Here is a 19,475-nt window from a genome sequence, read left to right as displayed (position 1 = left end):
TATCTTAAGTGTCAGACTTTCTGATGTCTCTGAAATTTTCTGGGCTTTACTGGGAACCCTGCTTTCTAGAAATCCAGATGTAATTGTTCTGTACTTTGAGAAGGTCCTGCTGTAAGCTTTAATAGAGGGTGAACTAATGGAAAGACTTAAGGAGTTGATGTATGCCACATTAGGTGCCTAAGTAAGGAAAGAGAAATATTAAGAGTAGCATCCAGGGTCCCTTTTTTGATATTGTTGCTGCTGCTGGGCCCGCTGTAAGGTTGGATCCACACTACCCTGATAGTCCTGTTCCTAAGGAAAAAACAACCTCAGCTTTCTGGAGGGGAGAATTGCTCAACTTCTACCATATTTTTCTTTCACAAAAATACAAATATGGCTGCGCTGTTGCTTAACCTACTGGACAAAGGCATCTTGCCATGGCATTGGACTTGGTAGCCCGAGGCTGTTTTTAAGAATGTAAGGCAGAAAATAAAATAAAAACAAAAAAAGAGGCTGGGCACAGTGGCTCACGCCTGTAATCCCAGCACTTTGGGGGGCCAAGGCAGGTGGATCACAAGGTCAGGAAATTGAGACCATCCTGGCTAACACGGTGAAACCCTGTCTCCACTAAAAATACAAAAAATTAGCCGGGCGTGGTGGCGGGCGCCTGTAGTCCCAGCTATCAGCTACTTGGGAGGCTGAGGCAGGAGAATGGTGTGAACCCGGGTGGCAGAGGTTGCAGTGAGCTGAGATCGCGCCACTGCACTCCAGCCTGGGTGACAGAGGGAGACTCCGTCTCAAGAAAAAACAAACAAACAAGAATGCAAGGCATTGTCAACCTCTGGATCTTTGCCATTGCATGGCCATGCACATCAACACAATGGTAATATTAGACCATAATTATTGCATATGCAGCATGTGGCAGGTATGTGCTAAAACACATACCGTGCCTATGCTTTGGACAACAAATGGCACCTTTAAATCACAGCCACGGTGGTTGATCCCTCAAGGTCAGTACCACTCCCATAGTAATAATAATGACTACCTTCCCTACTGAGCTCCTAGTATGTTCCAGGCCCTGTGCCATTATCTTACTTAACCCTCCATTATCTTACTTAACCCTCACATGGATCCTAAGTTAGGGGTTATTTTGCCATTTCAGAGAAAGAGTCTGAAGTTCAGAGGCCCAGTAACCTGCCTAAGGGAGTAAGGGAATTCAGATTAAGGTCTTTTGACTTTATGCTATCTCTTGCTAGTCCAGATTCTACTGTCAGGGACTGTGGACTCCAGGAAGCTGCCTTACAGTTTGTGCTTGTCCTGGCTCTTTTTGGCAGCTCTCTTCTGATGGTCATCCTGTGTCCTTCATTGTGTCCCCATATGCAGTGCTGGTGACCATTTTGCTCAATCTTTTGGCCCAGAAGCCTGAAAGAGCAGTGTTAACTACCTGCTATGGTACAATCACTGTGCCTTGGTTATTGTTTGATGGATGCAGTAACTGGAAAATAGCCATTTAACTGTCAGAAAATAAATGTTGAAGCTCTATTTTGAATTTTAGTACTTATTTACAAATAGCTACCCATTTCAGATGGTAAGCATCATTCTTTTCATTGAACACTTAATCTCATCCAATGAAAAGATGAAAAATAGAAATACATATCATTAAACCATCCTCTCACATACTTTAACCTTTCAGAGAACACATATTTTCACCCAAGGTAGACAGCAATGTTAAGGCAAAAAAGTAGTGGGTTGGTTAAAGTTTAGTTTATTTGATCTGAATGAATGCCTTTTTGCTAGTGTTTTCCAATACATCATATCATTTCTGGAATGAGAAGTACTCGTTATAGTAGATGTTTTTATGATGATCAGGAAACTATATTAGGGAAAAGCAGGAAGATATTTAGTTCAATATTCCAGATAAGATGGTTAATAAATTGTATACTAAAAGTAACTCTACTTATTTTAAAATATCCTTTTTTTTTTTTTGAGACGGAGTCTCGCTCTGTCGCCCAGGCTGGAGTGCAGTGGCCGAATCTCAGCTCACTGCAAGCTCCGCCTCCCGGGTTTACGCCATTCTCCTGCCTCAGCCTCCCGAGTAGCTGGGACTACAGGCGCCCGCCACCTCGCCCGGCTAGTTTTTTTTTTTTGTATATTTTTAGTAGAGATGGGGTTTCACCGGGTTAGCCAGGATGGTCTCGATCTCCTGACTTCGTGATCCGCCCGTCTCGGCCTCCCAAAGTGCTGGGATTACAGGCTTGAGCCACCGCACCCGGCCTAAAATATCTTAACTCTCACTGTTTTTCTCTACTTCTAGAGGAAAAGTGGGTGTTTCCCCAATGTGATAGTGTATTGGGTTAATAATGCAAATTGTCTTTGTGACACTTTCTGCATTGCTTTGTGACAACTTCAGCTTTCATAATCTAATATAGTCAATATTCGTTTCTGTAAATAACACTGAAATGAAGAGGAGGATTGCTATTGTCTACATAAACCAATCAATAATCTTTGTGGCCCAGATTGCTTCAGCTCTTAAATTTTCCCAATGCGAAACTTTGAAGAATGTTTAAATTGTTTAAACACTGTCGACAGTCTGTAACACATCTAGTGTCAGCTTATTCTAGGAAGCTTTTTACTATTCACCAAGGAACTACTCTTTACCTTTGTTAGATTGTGTTTACAGTGCAAGTTTTGACAAGACAGTGTGCAGTTCCAAGCCTGAGCCTCTCAGATGAATACTGAGGATACACCTTAGTACTGAGGATACACCTTAGTGGTGTTTCCTCTACCTGATCCCTTCTCTTTCTGAGACTATGCCTATCTACACATTCATAGAGGATTCACATTGATATGCTAAATTCACTCATTGCTTAATATTTATATTTATGTATTTGAGAGAAATATGTATTTACAGAGGAAAATCTACTCTGTACCAGATATTGTTCCAGGCTGCAGATAGAGTGGTGAACAAATGATCAAAATTTCTGCTGTCATGGTCCTTCTAATCTAAAGAGAGAAGACAAGTAAATAAGAACAGTAAATAAATATTAGCTAACATTTTTGCCTGTATCCTTCATGGATCTTGTGAATAGAATCCCTCTTCTAATTCTGGTTTAGTAGATCCTGATTCTTATATAATAGGTTCCTGACTGGTTTCTACAGTGAGCAGCTTTTATGAATTTTGTGAGTTTGACATGGTTTTATTGGGGAGATTATATCTGATCTGTGAAATTAATATAAACTAATCTTATCGTTGTGAACCTTAAAGGTAGATTCTTAAATGGCATCAGCTAGATGTTTTTACACTTGATCTTAGTCAAAAAGCCAAGAAGCAATAGCTAGATATGTTTAAAACATTCTATTTATCAGTTGGGCGCAGTGGCTCATGCCTGTAATCCCAGCACTTTGAGAGGCTGAGGCAGGAGGATTGCTTGAGCCCAGGATTTTGAGACTAGCCTGGGCAACATAGTGAGGCCCCCATTGCTACAAAATTTTTTTTTAATATAATTTTGAAAATAAATAAAATAAAACATTCTCTTTATCAGTTCTTCTCTTCTGCATGGCATAGGGGAAGCAGCTGGATCTGAATGCCAAGTGGATTGATTCATTACTTGCATTAGTAAATAAGATGCTCCATCAGCATGAGTGTGTTTCATTGAGTTGTGGAGATGTTTTGTTAAATTTTGCAGTGCTATGTGTTGCAGAAATAATGAAAATGTTGGATTCTACTTTTTTTTTTTTCTTTCCGTGAGTTTCCCACACATCATAACGCAGGTAGGGTGAGGGGTATAGAGAGGGAGAACCCAGCCAGAAATGGAGCAAGGCATTTTGCAGAGGCTATGTCAAAGGAGAAATTGACAATTACATGCCTTCTCACGTTCTTCCTGCTTTTCACATCCTCTCTAAATAAAAGTAGAGACTATAAATATATACCACCCATTTGTTTTTAGAGGATGGTGTGATAAAGATTTATTTAAAACACCATAGACTTTGCTGACAGTAACAGCTCAGCAAGCATTTTTTTTTCTTTTTTTTATTAGTTCTATTCTTCCCACAGCCCTTTACTCCAGGTTTCTATGCCAACGACTGAAATCAAAGGCTTTTCACAATGTGTATGTTCTGGAATACTAAGTAAATTTGTTGTTGCTAAGAGGAAAACTTGGTTTTAGCCAGCAGGCCATACAGAAAGCTGAGTTTGTCTTAATGCTTACCAGATATAACCCCTCACTGCTAATAGAGTTTGACCCATGGCTTATAGTCGAATTTCTTTTGGATAAGGGACATTTCATTTGAAGTTTCTTTTAGCACCTTGTCCATACCAACTCACAGAAGACGTTTCTTTTGTCTTCAAAGAAGGATACATTTTCACTTTCAATCCCTCTCAGAAGGAAACTCAGGAAGCAGAAAGTGTTAAGTCCTTGTAGGGACGTTACTTGTTGTATATTTGCCTCCTTTCTTTTAAACACCTGAATTCATCCCTCCTGATTCCATGCTATTAATATTGCCTTCCATCTGTAGTGTACCTATACATGTTTTACCTCACGTGAGCTTCCCAATGGTCCTAGGAGTAAACAGCATTATTTTTCCCAACTCAGAGAGCGTAGGAGCCAAAGTGTAGCTTTCCAGCTCTGAGCCCAGTGTTCTGTGGGTTACACCACTTTGTTTTTTATTCCAAAGTTAACTTGTGAACCCTTCTAATAAACTGCTCCAAGATATGACAAAAATCACTTTATCCCAAAAGGCTCTGGAGTTGTAAGATGCCACTGTGGAAACAGGGACTCCTGTGGATATAGGTGTGGTCGTTCATGGGAGCTGTATGTGACACAGTTCACATTTCGCAGTTCACAGTTCACAGTGGTTGTACATGGGAGCTGTATGTGGCACAGTGGCTTCTTCTCTTCTCTTGCACCCTGAGCTGTAGTCTGAGAGGTCCTCTGGCCTTCAGTGAGCACCTGGCAGCTAAACAGCCCCCGGAGTGTCCCAGTTAGGCTCAGCAGGCTGAAGACCACAGATGGATTCTATTATTTTATTAAAATACTAAGTCTGGAGGTCTAAGGCATGGTTTGAAATTGCTGGCTATATATTCTTTTTGTTAAATGATCCATGTAAACTTATTATTCAAAGTATGGCCCAAGTATTGGCCAGTATTTTATGTTATGCCATTATATCCTGCCTGATTAGGATTTGAAGTGGTTCTTGACAAGTATTACTAATTTGGATAAGTCAGGGTAGAAGATAGAAAAAATAAAACAAACAAACAAACAAACAAACAAATACCAGTTAGGTAAGGACAAGCAAGCGGTGACAGGCCTGTGCTCATGGTAAGAAATTATGTTTTGATGATAGAAATGAGGTAATATAGGAGGGATTGCTTTCTTATCTCAATTACAATTCTGAGTAGGTTTTAAAAGCAGAGAGGCTAAAAATGTTTACATATTTTCAGTTTGATCTATCCGGTATCCAGTATAAGGATATATGAAGACAGCTGGTAAAAAATTAGTTTTTAGTAACTTTCATTCTTTTTTCCCCCCTCACTTTGAAAAGACTTCATTTGCTGCCTGTGAGTTCCCAGAGAGCTTAATGGCAGAATCCCTCTTAAAGCTCTGCACTGTTTGGACAGCTAGGTCAGCATTAGTCATCTCCTCTCAGAGGCTCCTTCTTCCTATAAACTCTAAGGGTTACATCTCAGATTTGGTTTCAAAAATATAAAGTTCCTACTCAGCGACAACCCAGTATATAGCAAAATAAGTTAATTATTAGATTTTTTCTTCCACTCATTTTGTTTTCTTTTAAAAAAATGGTAAAGTACACTAACATAAAATTTATCATCTTCACCATTTTTAGGTGTGCAGTTAATTCAGTAGCATTAAGTACATCCACATTGTTGTGCCACTATCACCGCCCATCCATCCAACAGAACCCCTCTCATCTTCCTTCCATTCATTTCTAATAGGGACTAATTCACTACAGGAATTGTTTTCTAACCATTCATTGAGAAGTAACCTAGCATCACCCCCCCAACTGGCAGCATAGAAAGGGAGTTAAGTCAGACACAAAGGATTTCTCTCACTCAGGCTGAGGGACTTTGTGATCACACGTAATCATGTAGGGCCTCAGCATTTGGGTTAATGGCCAAAAGAACTTTGTGAATGGAATTAAACATCATATGAGCAGCTTCCTCAAGAGAAATTGCTCTAGTCTGCATGATAACTGAATTCCTGGAGGTTCTGACCTTTCAGGTTAGAATGTAGTTGTCTCTCGGAGGTTAAAATCTCCTCCTTCCTCCTTGCTTTCTACTTCCTTCCTATTTCTTCTCAGCAACCCCTGTCCTCACCCCAGTGGCATGCACATTACTCCAGTCAAAAGACTCAATCATTGATCTTTAATTTTCAAACTTTTGCAAAGTAGCCTTCTAACAGTTGAAATCTTAAACAGCCTCTAACGTCCAATGAATCCCATATCTAGTCCGTTCTGGGCACTTCCTGAAGAAGGGAAATTCAGTTGTCCCATGATCACATGTTGAGCCAGCTAGAAAACCTTTTCTGTCATTGCCTCATCCTGCCACCTAATAGGATTGATGCTGCCATGTAGCCCTCTGTATCACGTGCAGACTCAAACCTTTTTCATTTCTATGTCAAATTCAGTGAACAGATACCTTTTGAAAACCTACTGGGGCCACAGAGTTTTAGTAAGTGGCTGTTACTCCTACTTTAGAGATAAGAGAAAGTTATAATAATGAGAGTGGTTCAAGGTCCTACAGAAGTGAGAAAGAAAGAGGGACAGACATAAAAGCCTAGTTAATTACTAACCTTTGCAAACACAGAGCTTCAAACCGAAAAGAGGCAAATAATGATAATAATGTCAATACCTGATATTTGACAGTCCAGTACTATTTTCATAGCACTTCATTTTAGTTTTTGCTTTGTGTTTGGGTTTTATGCAACCAGAAGAAGAAAATACTTGATGGAATCACAGAAAGCTTGAGTGTTAATTATAGTTCAGTGTAGTGAATGCTTTGATCCTGAAGGCTGTGAAACTGAGTCGTTTTCATTTAGAAGACTTCTCATGTCAGGTTTTTCAAATGAAGAGAATGATTAGTAAACTATTCAATTACCTTTCATTCCCATAGCTCTTCTGTAATTCGTAAGACTCAAATGATACACACTGAACCTCAGGCTGAGATTTAGTTTTATGTATTTGCCAAAGTACACAGTAGCCTAGTTTCCATAGCCATATCTAGCAGATAAATGTCTCTGAAAAAAAAAAAAATCAGGCTTCAGAGACAATGGGAGGAAATCACTGTGGCTCACACTTGCGGACCAGCAGTGGGTGACAAAAGTGGATCCTGGGACACAGACATGGGTGCAGTCACTAATCGACATCATTATTTGAACATCCACCAGTGGAGTAGCCCTGAGTATCTGTGACTTTTCCCAATCTGTAAATTAAAAAAAAAAATACTATTCTGATGTTTAAATGCTGGGAAGTTGGTGCTAAGAGCATAATGGCTCTTAGTTCATCCACCCTTTCATTCCATGCCATCACCCTATCTCTGCCATCATGGTTATAAAGCCATCACTGAAGTAACTTCATCCAGTAGTAGGGGGCAAGGCCACATCTTCCCAGACACTGTGATACAAAAGGTGAATGCACTCACTTAACAGCTTAGCTGACAAGAAGCTCTGCTTTGCCCTTGGCCCTCTCTACCTGCTCTGATGTACTTTCTCACTGCACTGTCTTGTTAGGAGGAGGACGGGCTGAGGGCAGAAACTCCGCGTGAAGCCCATGATGCACTTGCAATTTTAGCTAGATGTACAAGCAGTTTCCTTCCTTTCTCCTATTTGATTCGGTGTTGTGGAATTATGTGCCCTTTTGTCCAGAAGGGATACAAATGAAATTGTATTCCCATGTGTAACATTTGGAAAATAAACATTCTGGTTATCACAGCTTCTCTTTCATTGCATATTTTCCTGTGTTATGTCATGCTTCTGCCAGTGCAAGCCAGAATGTGAAGTATGCCTAGGGGAATATTTCTCAAGTTTTTTCTAAGCAACATTAATCTTAAAAATACTTTGCAAAAACAGGGCATTTGGTGGTCAGATAAATTTTGGAAGTGCTCCGTATTCTATCCCTGTCTTTGATAGTCAAGGTGCCTGTTAACAAATTAGGAGTCCTAGGAAGCCTGGCAATAAAAAAGACTATTGAACACAAACCAGGATTTCCCAGACTTACGACCATGGAAACTATTTTCATATAACACCTGTAAAGATCAGAGTAAGAGATGCTAACGCAGGAGGTGTTTTTAGAGATTTAGGTTCACAAATTATCAAAACTACTCAGGAATAAATAGAAAATTGAATAGACCTATAATAAGAAAAGAGATTGAATTAGTAATTTAAAATATCCCACAGAAACAAACCCAGACACAAATGGCTTTACTGGTAAATTTTACCAAAAGTTTAAAGAAGAATTAATACCAATTCTTTATAAATTCTTCTAGAAAAGTACAGGAGGAGGAATGATTTCTCAGTTCATCCTGTGAGGTCAGTATTATCCTGAATAACAAAACCAAAGACATCACAAGAAAACTACAAACCAATATCCCTATATAGAGTGCAAAAATCTTCAAGAAAATACTAGCAAACTGAATCTAGCAATATATTAAAAGGTTTATACACCATGACTAAGTAGGATTTATTCCAGGAATGCAAGGTTAGTTTAACATACAAAAAATCCAATAATGTAATGCACCACCATATTAATAGGATGAAGGACCAATAGCACATGATCATCTCAACAGACAGAGCAGAAACATTTGACAAAATTTAACGCCCTTTTATGATAAAACTACTAGAAAAACTAAGAATGGAGGAGAACTTCCTCAACCTAATAAAGGGCTTCTACAAAAAACCCACAGCTACCATAATACTCAATGGTAAAAGATTGAAAGCTTTCCTTCTCAAATCAGGAGCAAGACAAAGATATTTACTCTGGCCACTTGTATTTAACATTGTACTAGAGATTTTAGCCAGGGCACTTAGGCAAGAAATCCAAAAAAAAAAAAAAAAAAAAAAAAAAAGAAGAAGAAAAATTGTATTTGCAGATGACATGATCTTGTATATAGAAAATCCTGATACTGACTAAAACAACTCATGAAACTGTTAAACAAGTTCATCAAGGTTGCAGGATACAAGATCAATCTTCAAAAATAAATTTTATTTCTATACAGTGGCAATGAACAGTCTGAAATGAAATTAAGAAAACAACTTCAGAAAATAACTTCATTGAAAATAGCATCAAAAAACAATAAAATACTTAGGAATAAATTTAACCAAAGAAGTGTAAGACTTACATACCTAAAACTACAAAATATCATTGAAATAAATTAAAGATGTAAATAAATGGAGGCATCCTGTGTTCATGGGCTTAATATTGTTAGGGTGATGATATTTCCCAAATTGAACTATGTTTTTAACACAATCTCTTTCAAAATCCTAGCTGACTGTTTTTGCAGAAATTGGGAGACTGATCCTAGAATGTATATGTAAATGCAAGAGACCCATAATAGCCAAAGCAGTTTTAAAAGAGAAGAACAAATTTGAAGGACCCACACTTCCTGATTTCAAAAATTACTATGAAGCTAGTGTGCTAAAACAATGCATACTTGTATAAAAACAATGTGTACTTGTATAAGGATAAACATATTGGTAAATGGAGTAGAACTGTGATTTCAGAAATAAACCCTTACATTTATGGCCAATTGATTTTTGTCAAGGGTAGCAAGGCAACTCAGTGCAAAAAGTAAAGTAAGTTATTTCAACAAATGGTATTGGACAACTGGATATCCACATGCAAAATAATGAAGTTGGACCTCTTCTCACACTATACACAAACATTAACTCATTTTAGACCTAACTACAAGAGCTAAAACTGTAAAACTCTTCGAAGAAAAAATAATAAATCTCTGTGAGTTAGGCAGTGATTTATTTGATGATACTGAAAGCACAAGCAACAGAAGAAAAAATAGATAAATTGGTCTTCATCAAAAAAAGTTTTTGAAGTGTTGTCATTTGTGTACCATCAAGAAACTGAAAAGACAATCCATAAAATGGGAGAAAATATTTGCAAATCAAATATCTGACAAAAGGACTTGTATTCAGAATACATAAAGAACTCTAACAACTCAATAATAAAAAGACAACCCAATTCAAAAATGGACAAAGGACTTGAATAGATACTTTGCCAAAAAAAGATATGCAGATGATCAATAAGCATCTGAAAAGATATTAGGGAAATGCAAGTCAAAACCACAATGAGATATCACTTCACACCCAACAGGATGGCTGTAATAAAAAAGGCAGACGTTAGTAGGAGTTGTGCAGGATGGGGCGACATTGGAACCCTCATCCATTGCTGCTAGAAGTGTAAAATGGTGCAGCCACTTTGGAAAATAGTTTGGCAGTTCTTCAAAATGCAGTGTGAGAGAAAGAAGAGTGACTACTAATAATTAAGGGCTTCTTCCTGGGGTGAAGAAGATGTTCTAAAATGAGATGTGGTGATGGTTGTGTGCTCTGTGAATATACCAAAGACCATTGAATTGTACACTATAAATGGATGAATTATAGGATATGTGAATGATATGTTAATAAAGCTGTTAACTAGCCTTTTGTCCTCACAGTGTGATATTTTCATCTTCTTTCACACTTCCCGTTTCTCCTGAGTTAATGGCATCTGTGAAAGAGGAAAATTATTTTTTTAAAAAAACTCTGTCATTACCTTTAATTACAAAAAAGCTGCCAGAAGAACTCATTATTGTTTCTATCTTAACTGTTTTGTTTGTAATTTCTGTATATAACTAGAATCCCTTGGAAAAGAAGACATAAATTTCTTTTAGAACCCTTCACTGTTGGGGCCAGGCACAGTGGCTCATGCCTATAATCCCAGTACTTTGGGAGGCCAAGACAGGAGGATCACTTGAGCCCAGGAGTGCAAGACCAGCCTGAGCAATAAAGTGAGGCCCCATCTCTACAAGAAAAAATAAACAAATAAAAATACAAAAATTAGCCATGCATAGTGGCACACACCTATAGTCCCAGCTTATTTGGGAGGCTGAGGCTGGAAGATCACTTAAATCTGAGAGTTTGAGGCTGCAGTGAGCTGTGATCACAACGCTACACTCCAGCCTGGGTGACAGAGAAAGATCCTGTCTAAAAACATAAATAAAACCCGTCATTGTTGATGATATATCATCATTTATATCTGAGTGTAATGGTTCTCTTTTTCCAGAGATGGGACTGCACAACTCAGGCGCCCATTGCATTGGTAGCTGTACAAGTCTTGAGACAGAGGCTGAGAATATGAAATATCAGGTCCTAAACAAACACATAGGAATGTGCTGCCAGCCCTTGAAATGATGTGAGAGGTTATAGATAATTTGGTATTCGTAAACATGGAGCAGAGGCATGAAAAATGTAAACCATAAGACTATGCAAATATAATAACAAATGTGAGGGTGGATAAGTTCCCCAGGGAAAAGGGAAAGGGGTGGGCAGAAGGAAAGGAAAAGGCTAAGGATCAGACTCTGGGGGATTCAGTGGATCATAGAAGGAGGGGTCTTGGGGTAGTAGGCTGAGACTTGGGACAACTAGCACTATCTGATGGGGTGGTATCAAATTCAGCCAAGTGCTAATGGGATGGATACATCCCTTCATATCTAGCTAAAAGTGGCTCATTGGTGACCATAGAGAAAAGGGCACCCATGGACTTTTGAGGACACAAGTCAGATTTTAGAAAACAGAAGGATGTGAAGGCAATGGGGGCATCATTTGAGTGGGACTGCTAAAAGAATGCAAAGAGGATGACAAATGAAAAGGATAGATGTCTCCATGTAGGTTATGAAGGCTTTTTGTAGATAGCGTGAAGCTATGTATGTTTGAAGAGAGCTTGGATACCTACATTTGGAAAGAGGAAGATAAGGCTTTTGTTAACTATTAATACAACACAAAACTGCCATCCTATTTAATGGATCTCTTCTTGGAGATTTTAAAATTTAAAGCATTGTTATAAACTATAGAAAATAAATCATCAAAAGATTCATCTTACAGGCTTTGTCACAAAACAATGGGACTAGAAGGGTCTCAAGGTATTCATATAAGCTGGACAGGCATATTTCTAAATTAATCTGGAAGATAACTCTTTATCTTGAAGATGATTAAAGAAGGCTATTTGGCAGCTTCCCCAGTGACCTATGATACTCTAATAACGCTCACTTCCTGTTGCTTAACTCTAATATAAAAGTACAGAGAGATGAAACTCTCCAATGTGCCAATCAGGAAATGCTATTTTGCTTACTATAAACTTATCTTATAGAACCAACAATAAAGAATTATGTGGGAGCCATAAACTGCTATCTCCTGGCAATAGTCTTCTGTTATTATGAACATTAGTAGATTGAAGATGTAGTTTCTCAAAGGGACTTAAGTGTTTGGGGGCACGGTTCCAGGGACATTGCGTTCTGTTTGACATAAACAGTTTCTGCTGTATCAAAGACACTGCCCTTTAGAGATTAATGGCCACTTTGGAAAACTAGTAAGCTTTCAGAGCGTAGGTACAAAATGAACTTGACCATTACACTCGATTTTTTTTCCTTTTATTTTTAAAGAGCAGTAATCATTTGGAAGTATCCCCAGAGCCCCTGCTTCACCCTCTTAGGTCACGAAGGCATTCCTTACTGAGAAGTGGCTTAATATTGAGAAACTGCTGACACCTTGGTGAGAAAACTATAGAATCACATTCTGGAGACTGAGAGGGTCCACACTGTCAGGCAGTTCTCACTCAGCCAAGAGATATCCTCCAGGCACCCGTACTGCACTGCTTTAGAGATTCTCACATGCAAAAGTGTTCCCCACATAAGTGCATTTATTTTTAGCAGGTTTGGGTTTTCTGTGAAATGAGAACAGAGAAGCCAGAAACTGATAGGGGTGAAACTAATTGATGAAATCCTTTATCAACAGCAAAGAAGTTTATGTTATGGGCCTTTATGGTCTTGGGTTTTGTTTTTTTTTTTTTTTTTTTTTGAGACAGAGTCTCGCACTGTCACCTAGGCTGGAATGCAGTGGCATGATATCAGCTCACTGCAGCCTCCGCCTCCAGGGTTCAAGCAATTCTCCTGCCTCAGCCTCCCGAGTAGCTGAGATTAGAGGTGTCCACCACCACACCCGGCTGATTTTCTTTTTTTTTTTGTATTTTTAGTAGAGATGAGTTTTTTTTTGTTTGTTTGTTTGTTTGTTTGACATGGAGTCGTGCTCTGTTGCTCAGGCTGGAGTGCAGTGGCATGATCTCGGCTCACTGCAACCTCTGCCTCCCGGGTTCAAGTGATTCTCCTGCCCCAGCCTCCCAAGTAGTTGGGGTTACAGGCACCCGTCACCACACCTGGCTAATTTTCATATTTTTTTTTTTTAAGTAGAGACAGGGTTTTGCCATGTTGGTCAGGCTGGTCTCGAACTCCTGACCTCAGGTGATCTGCCTGTCTCGGTCTCTCAAAGTGCTGGGATTACAGGTGTAAGCCACCACCTCTTCTTGTAAAATATTCCGTGGTTCCCATTTCTAAAATGATTGCCAGGCCAGATTTTCCTCTTTCCTTGAACTCTTTTCTTCTCCTGCCACCTCTGTTTATCAAGGCTCAGATCAAGGGGTCTTTGGACCTTGTGTGAAATCATACTCAAGTTGGCATCTTTCTGTGAAGAACTTCATTAGGAATGTGGGACACATTTTGTTGAGTTATATTTATAATACTTTTCTTTATGTTCCCAGACTATTGAGAATATTTATTTATTTATTTATTTGTTTTTAAGACAGAGTCTTGGTCTGTCGCCCAGGCTGGAGTGCAGTGGCGCAATCTCGGCTCACTGCAACCTCCGCCTCCTGGGTTCAAGCAGTTCTCCTGCCGCAGCCTCCCGGGCAATATTCATGTTTTTTAATAACATTTTTTCCCAAAGCAAAGATCAGTTTTGCATTAGACTATTCCTTGACTATACATGCATTTTACAGAGGAAAATGTAGATTTTTCCAGATTTCAGTTAAGGGAGGAATTATAACAAGGACCAGCTGTTCTGAGGCTGCCCCTGAGCTATTACTTACCCTCAGTCCCTCTCTTCTCCATAGCTATTTTTGTTTTCTATGTAAAATACCTTTGCCCATTTCTCTCAGGATATGTATTAGCATTTTCCAAAGTTGTTTATGTTCCCTCAGTGGTTGTCTTCCACCCCTGAAGCGTCTTAAGTCTCCATTTTTACTCCTTAGAAACAGAAAATGTACACGTGGAAGATTTCTAAGTTTCACATTTCAAAGTTCTCTTTCTTTTGGGAAAGAGAAAGTTGAGAAGTTTAAAAATGCCTTTAGAACAAACCTATCTCCACATTCCATCAACTGTACAGGAGGCAGGAAAGTATATTTTATGAGCAAAGGCTTTGGGAGCAGGAAATTTCCATTCTATGATATACTAGCTACTGCTGCTGGGCTTTAGTTTCCTTATTTATAAAATGGAAATATCAATAGTTCTTGCCTTCACAGGATTGGAGTGAGCATTGCGTGAGATAATGCACATAAAGGGCTTTAGCCAGTGTCAGGCATGGAGAAGGATCTCAATAAATGTTAGTGATGATGGTGGTGATGATGATAAAGGATTTGGAGTCTCAAAAAGTTGTATTGCAGTGTTACAACGTAACATTTTCAGATAAGAAACGAGATCACATATTCTGCCAAGGTTATTTGAATTTGCTATGTGGAAGGGAAAATTACTTCCCTGTCACTTAATGGCCGCCATATATTCTTACTCAGGAAGTATGCATACACGTGCTTGTGATGTCTTGTGTCCTTGCCCTGATGGTCAGGAGTTTTGTTTTAGCCCTTTAAAAAATCCAATACAGCTCTCAATATTCTGCAGTGCATGCAGTAGACTTTCTCCAAGTAAATTATTTAATTAAAAAATCAAATTATCATGCAAATTATGCTGGTAGAAAAGATGTGGCCTTATGAATATTTACAAGACATTTATTTTTAAAGTAAAAGAAATTAAATGAGCAAATAAGGCCGTATAAACTACCTATTTCTGGTCTATTTCCTAGGGACTCACCTCACCCTTGCTTTTCTTAGCACTTTGGCTGTTACACAATGAAATGAAGTTAATGGTTTCTAATAATGAAGGAGCCATCTTCATGTTAGAGGTCTTGGTACCAAGCAATAGAAACCAATTCAGGCTAACAAGAGGGAATGTACTGAAAGGAAATGAGAAGACCTACAGAACTGATGTGAGGCTGGAAGACCACACTTGAGAATGAGCAAAAAGCATGAGAGCTCTGGCAAGTTAGGGGCAGGAACCGTAGCCATGGTCTTTGTAGCAGGAAGCATCTGCTCAGCACTTGGCCACGGGGAAAGAAAACCCACAGTCTACTCCCTTCTCTACGTGGGTGACCCACTCCATGGCCAGAGTCCTCTGAGAGGGTGTGACTGGCCAAACTCAGATAACAGGCTCACAGCCAGGCTATACCAGCAGCTTGGGTGTAGAGATTTTCTAAAAAAAATGTAACTTATAATTTTCTGTAATGGGAGCTGGTAGCTGGGACCATCCTTCCTACACAGCTATACAGAAAAGAAGAGAGGCAATTTCCCAGAAAGAAACCAGGATACCACCAGGAAAGGGGAATGGATGCTTGGCAGCCCACAGTGGCAAGTGCCTGATATTCCACACTGCTTATAATCTGATTCTTTAATCAGGCATAGCGTGTAGTCTAGCCGGTCTTTATTAAGCCTTTGTAGACCTTAAACAACAGTATGAGATATTCCGCTTTGCTATTCTTGTCCTATATGTGGTCTAAAGACGGTCCTCCACGTCATCATCCTGCTCTCGTCTCAGTGGGAACAGCTTTCTCAAGAGATTAGATGGGAATTCAGGAGTTGAGAATATTGTAGCACCAGCATTAGATACTAGGATGTGCTACCTTTATTTAGGTATAATTTCCAAATAAATAGAAATAAATGTAAAGCTATTATTTACTGTAAATTAAAACCAGCCAACACAGCAGCATGGAGATTCTGCACATTTTATTAAATTGGGGCCTGTACAGGTATAATGTATTCAGTTCCCGTCAAAGGGAATGTTTCTGACACAGTAGAGGGTCTGGTTACTTTGAAAGTCTTAGGTTGGTTGCTTTTTTGTTGTTTTAGAATACCATTCAAATTTAAGGTATTACTCTTTTTGATTGATTCTGTTTGCTTTTATGTTCTAGGGGAAAACATATCCATTTCGGGGCGCCTTTCCACCAGTATGGAATCCCATTGCATATTTGGATTACAACAATCTGTGGCGGACAATAGATAACATGGGGAAGGAGGTAAAATGTGTGTTCAGTTTGCACATGACCCATTACTGAAATAACAATGGCAACCGTTTAATATCCTTCCATGGTGCAGGGAACATTGCTCCGGACACCAATGCATATCATTTCCAATGTACCCAAACTGCAAAGTTGGCTGTATTTCCACTTGACAAATGGGAAAAATGAGTGCCCAGAGATTATGTAATTTACTCAAGACCTCATAGCAGGGAACCAGCATACCAACCCACTCTCTTATACAAATGCCTGTGTGCCTTCAACTCTATGCTACTGAACATTTATATGACATTTTTGCCAAGTATCTCTACTTACAGTTGTCTGTCTGTCTGTAATGCCATTTTAGATAGTAAAGGAGGGAAGGACTTGCCACCCCAAAGTTTTTTAACTTAGTCTTAGGCTCTGTAATATCAATCTCTCAAACTTGAATTTGGGACATAAAGTAGGTATTAGCTTTCAATAATAATGATGATATTGTCATCATTATAATAATTACATATAAATTTGTGCATAGACATATATAATATTGTCACTATTATTATTGTTTTGGCAATGGCATTAGGACATAGAATCCAAGGAACTCTACCGCACTCCCTGTCTCTATATAGAATTCCATGCCAATCATACATTTCAACACAGAGACCAAGAGACCCATTTTCAGAGGTTTTCATGAGGCCCTTCCTGCGAAGAGGTGGCAGTTACCATCAAACCTGAGTGGGGACTTCCTTTCTCTACAGATTCCAGCTGATGCACCCTGGGAGGCTCAAAATGCTGCTGAATGGGACAAAATGACCATGAAAGAGCTCATTGACAAAATCTGCTGGACAAAGTAAGTAGACTTTACCATTCAAAATTTACTTTTTATCTTCCCTTCTTGTCTTTTATATCTTGCCTTGAACTGCAGTGCTTTTCTTAACAACTTACAGAAAAAAAGTTAAGAAGAAACCTAGTAATCTTTCAGTCAGTAGCAATGTTGAGGGCACCTCAAAGTAGGTTAGAACAGAAAATGAATCTAAAAATTAACAAAAGTAGGTGAATGAAGTAGAATTTCTTTTAATGAAAGCGTTGTGTGATCTGCAATAAAATCAATAATTGTGTTTTCATATCCTGGAAAGGTTGCCTACAAAAGCAATTTGAAAAGATATTTTTAAAAAATGTGATGCATTTACACCATGGAATACTATGCAGCCATAAAAAAGGATGAAATCATGTCCTTTTCAGGGACATGGATGAAGCTGGAAGCCATCATTCTCAGAAAACTAACACAGGAACAGAAAACCAAACACCACATGTTCTTACTCATAAGTGTGGGAACTGAACATTAAGAAGACATGGATGCGGGGAGGGGAACAACACACACTGAAGCCTGTCAGGGGGTGGGAGGAGGGAGAGCATCAGGATAAATAGCTAATGCATGTGGGTCTTAATACCTAGGTGATGGGTTGACAGGTGCAGCAAACCACCATGGCACACGTTTACCTATCTAATAAACCTGCACATGTACCCCGGAACTTAAAATAAAATAAAATGATAATCCCATATAGATGTAGAATACTAGGAAATGAGAGGAAAGCTAGTCTGTAATAATAAAAATGTTTTCAATTAGACCATGTATTATTAGTTTATGTGGGGCCTACTATGTGAAGGCACTATACCAGGCACTGAGGAATGGGGGCGAACTTCTTAGGAATAGCCCCTACCCTCATGGAGTTTATGTTCTTCTAGCAAGCAAGACTGACCTTGAACACAATTACATAATGCTAGGAGAGTTCCTGTAACAGGGAGAACCTTACATGGTCTGAGGGTAAAGGAAGCATTCTTTGATGAAGCAAGCTTTAACCTGAAACTAAGGAGTTAGTGCATCAACTAAGAATGAGCCGCAGGGGCAGAGGGGAGTCAGAAAAGGTGAACAGTGTAGGGCAATGGTATCTTCCAGGAATGACACACAGGGACAGGAGAGAGAAAGGAAGAGTGGATGAAGTTGGGGGGATAGTATCTGCCAGGAATAAGCCATGGGGCAGGAGAGAGACAGGAAGGGTGGATGGTGTGGTGGAAATGGTACCTTCCAGGAGTGACCCATAGGGTTGATAGTAGTGAGGCAGATGGTATGATCTAAGAATGACACACAGTGTCAAAGGGAGAGAGGGAAGGTTGGACAGTGGTGGTGGGAGGAGGGAATGATAGCTTCCAAAAACTACCCACAAAAGCAAGAAGGGATAAAGGGATAATGGAGCAAGATGGGTGGTGTTTTAGGAATGACCCACAGAAACAAGGGGAGATGGGGACAGGAAGGGTGGATGGCATTGGGGGATTTTATCTTCTGGGAATGAGCCACAGGGATTAGGGGGAGATAGGAAGGAGTGATGGGATAGGGATAGGAAGATAGTATCTTCCAGGTATGATCCACAGGTTCAGAAGAGAGACAAGTATAGTGGATGGTGTTTGCCATGAATGAGCCACCAGGATAGTGGGGGAGACAAAAAAGGTTGATGGTGTGGTGGGATGGTATCTTTTATGAATGACCACAAGGGGCAAAAGGAAGACAGGAAAAGTGGAGGTTGCGGGGTATCATCCACCAACAACCCAGAGGTGTAATGAGGAGACAGGAAGTATAGATGGTATTACCAGGGTATGTCTTCCAGAAATGAGCCACAAAGGCAGGGATGAGATAGGAAGAGTGAATGGTGTGGCCTGGTTGCATCTTCCAGGAATGCCCCCACAGTGTTAGGGAGTGGGGAACAAGGATGGATCCCTGTGGGGGTATGGTATCTTCTAGGAATGGCCCACAGGGTCAAGGGGAAACAGGCAACATTAGATGGTGTGTGTGTGTGTGTGTGTGTGTGTGTGTGTGTGTGTGTGTGTGTATGTGTGGTGGGGAAGAATGAAATTTTCCAGCTATTTCTCTGTCTCTGGGGAGAGAAATGGAAGGTTGGTTTGTGTGGATGGAGATGGTATCTTCTAGGAATTACCCAAAAGGTCAAAGGGGAAAACAGAAGGGTGGATGTCTTAGGGGAAGGGGAGTTTTCCAGCAATGACCCGGAAGGATGGTGGGGAGACAGGAAACATAGATGGTGAGGCAAGATGATGTATTCCAGAAATGACCCGTAG

The 19,475-nt window shown here is 39.6% G+C and overlaps 1 protein-coding gene across 1 annotated transcript in view; it reads left to right on the top strand.

Annotated features, from left to right (window-relative positions):
• LOC105463379 (monoamine oxidase A) overlaps positions 1–19,475 on the top strand; it is an 84,999-nt gene that overhangs the window by 33,487 nt on the left and 32,037 nt on the right. Inside the window, exons 4-5 of the mRNA XM_011710439.3 lie at positions 16,263–16,367; positions 17,105–17,196. Coding sequence (XP_011708741.2) covers positions 16,263–16,367; positions 17,105–17,196 — 197 coding nt within the window. The remainder of the gene's footprint in view (positions 1–16,262; positions 16,368–17,104; positions 17,197–19,475) is intronic.

The sequence above is a fragment of the Macaca nemestrina genome, chromosome X (genome assembly GCF_043159975.1).
Source record: "Macaca nemestrina isolate mMacNem1 chromosome X, mMacNem.hap1, whole genome shotgun sequence".
Classification (NCBI taxonomy): Eukaryota; Metazoa; Chordata; class Mammalia; order Primates; family Cercopithecidae; genus Macaca; species Macaca nemestrina.
This window is presented reverse-complemented; position numbering and strand designations above follow the sequence as displayed.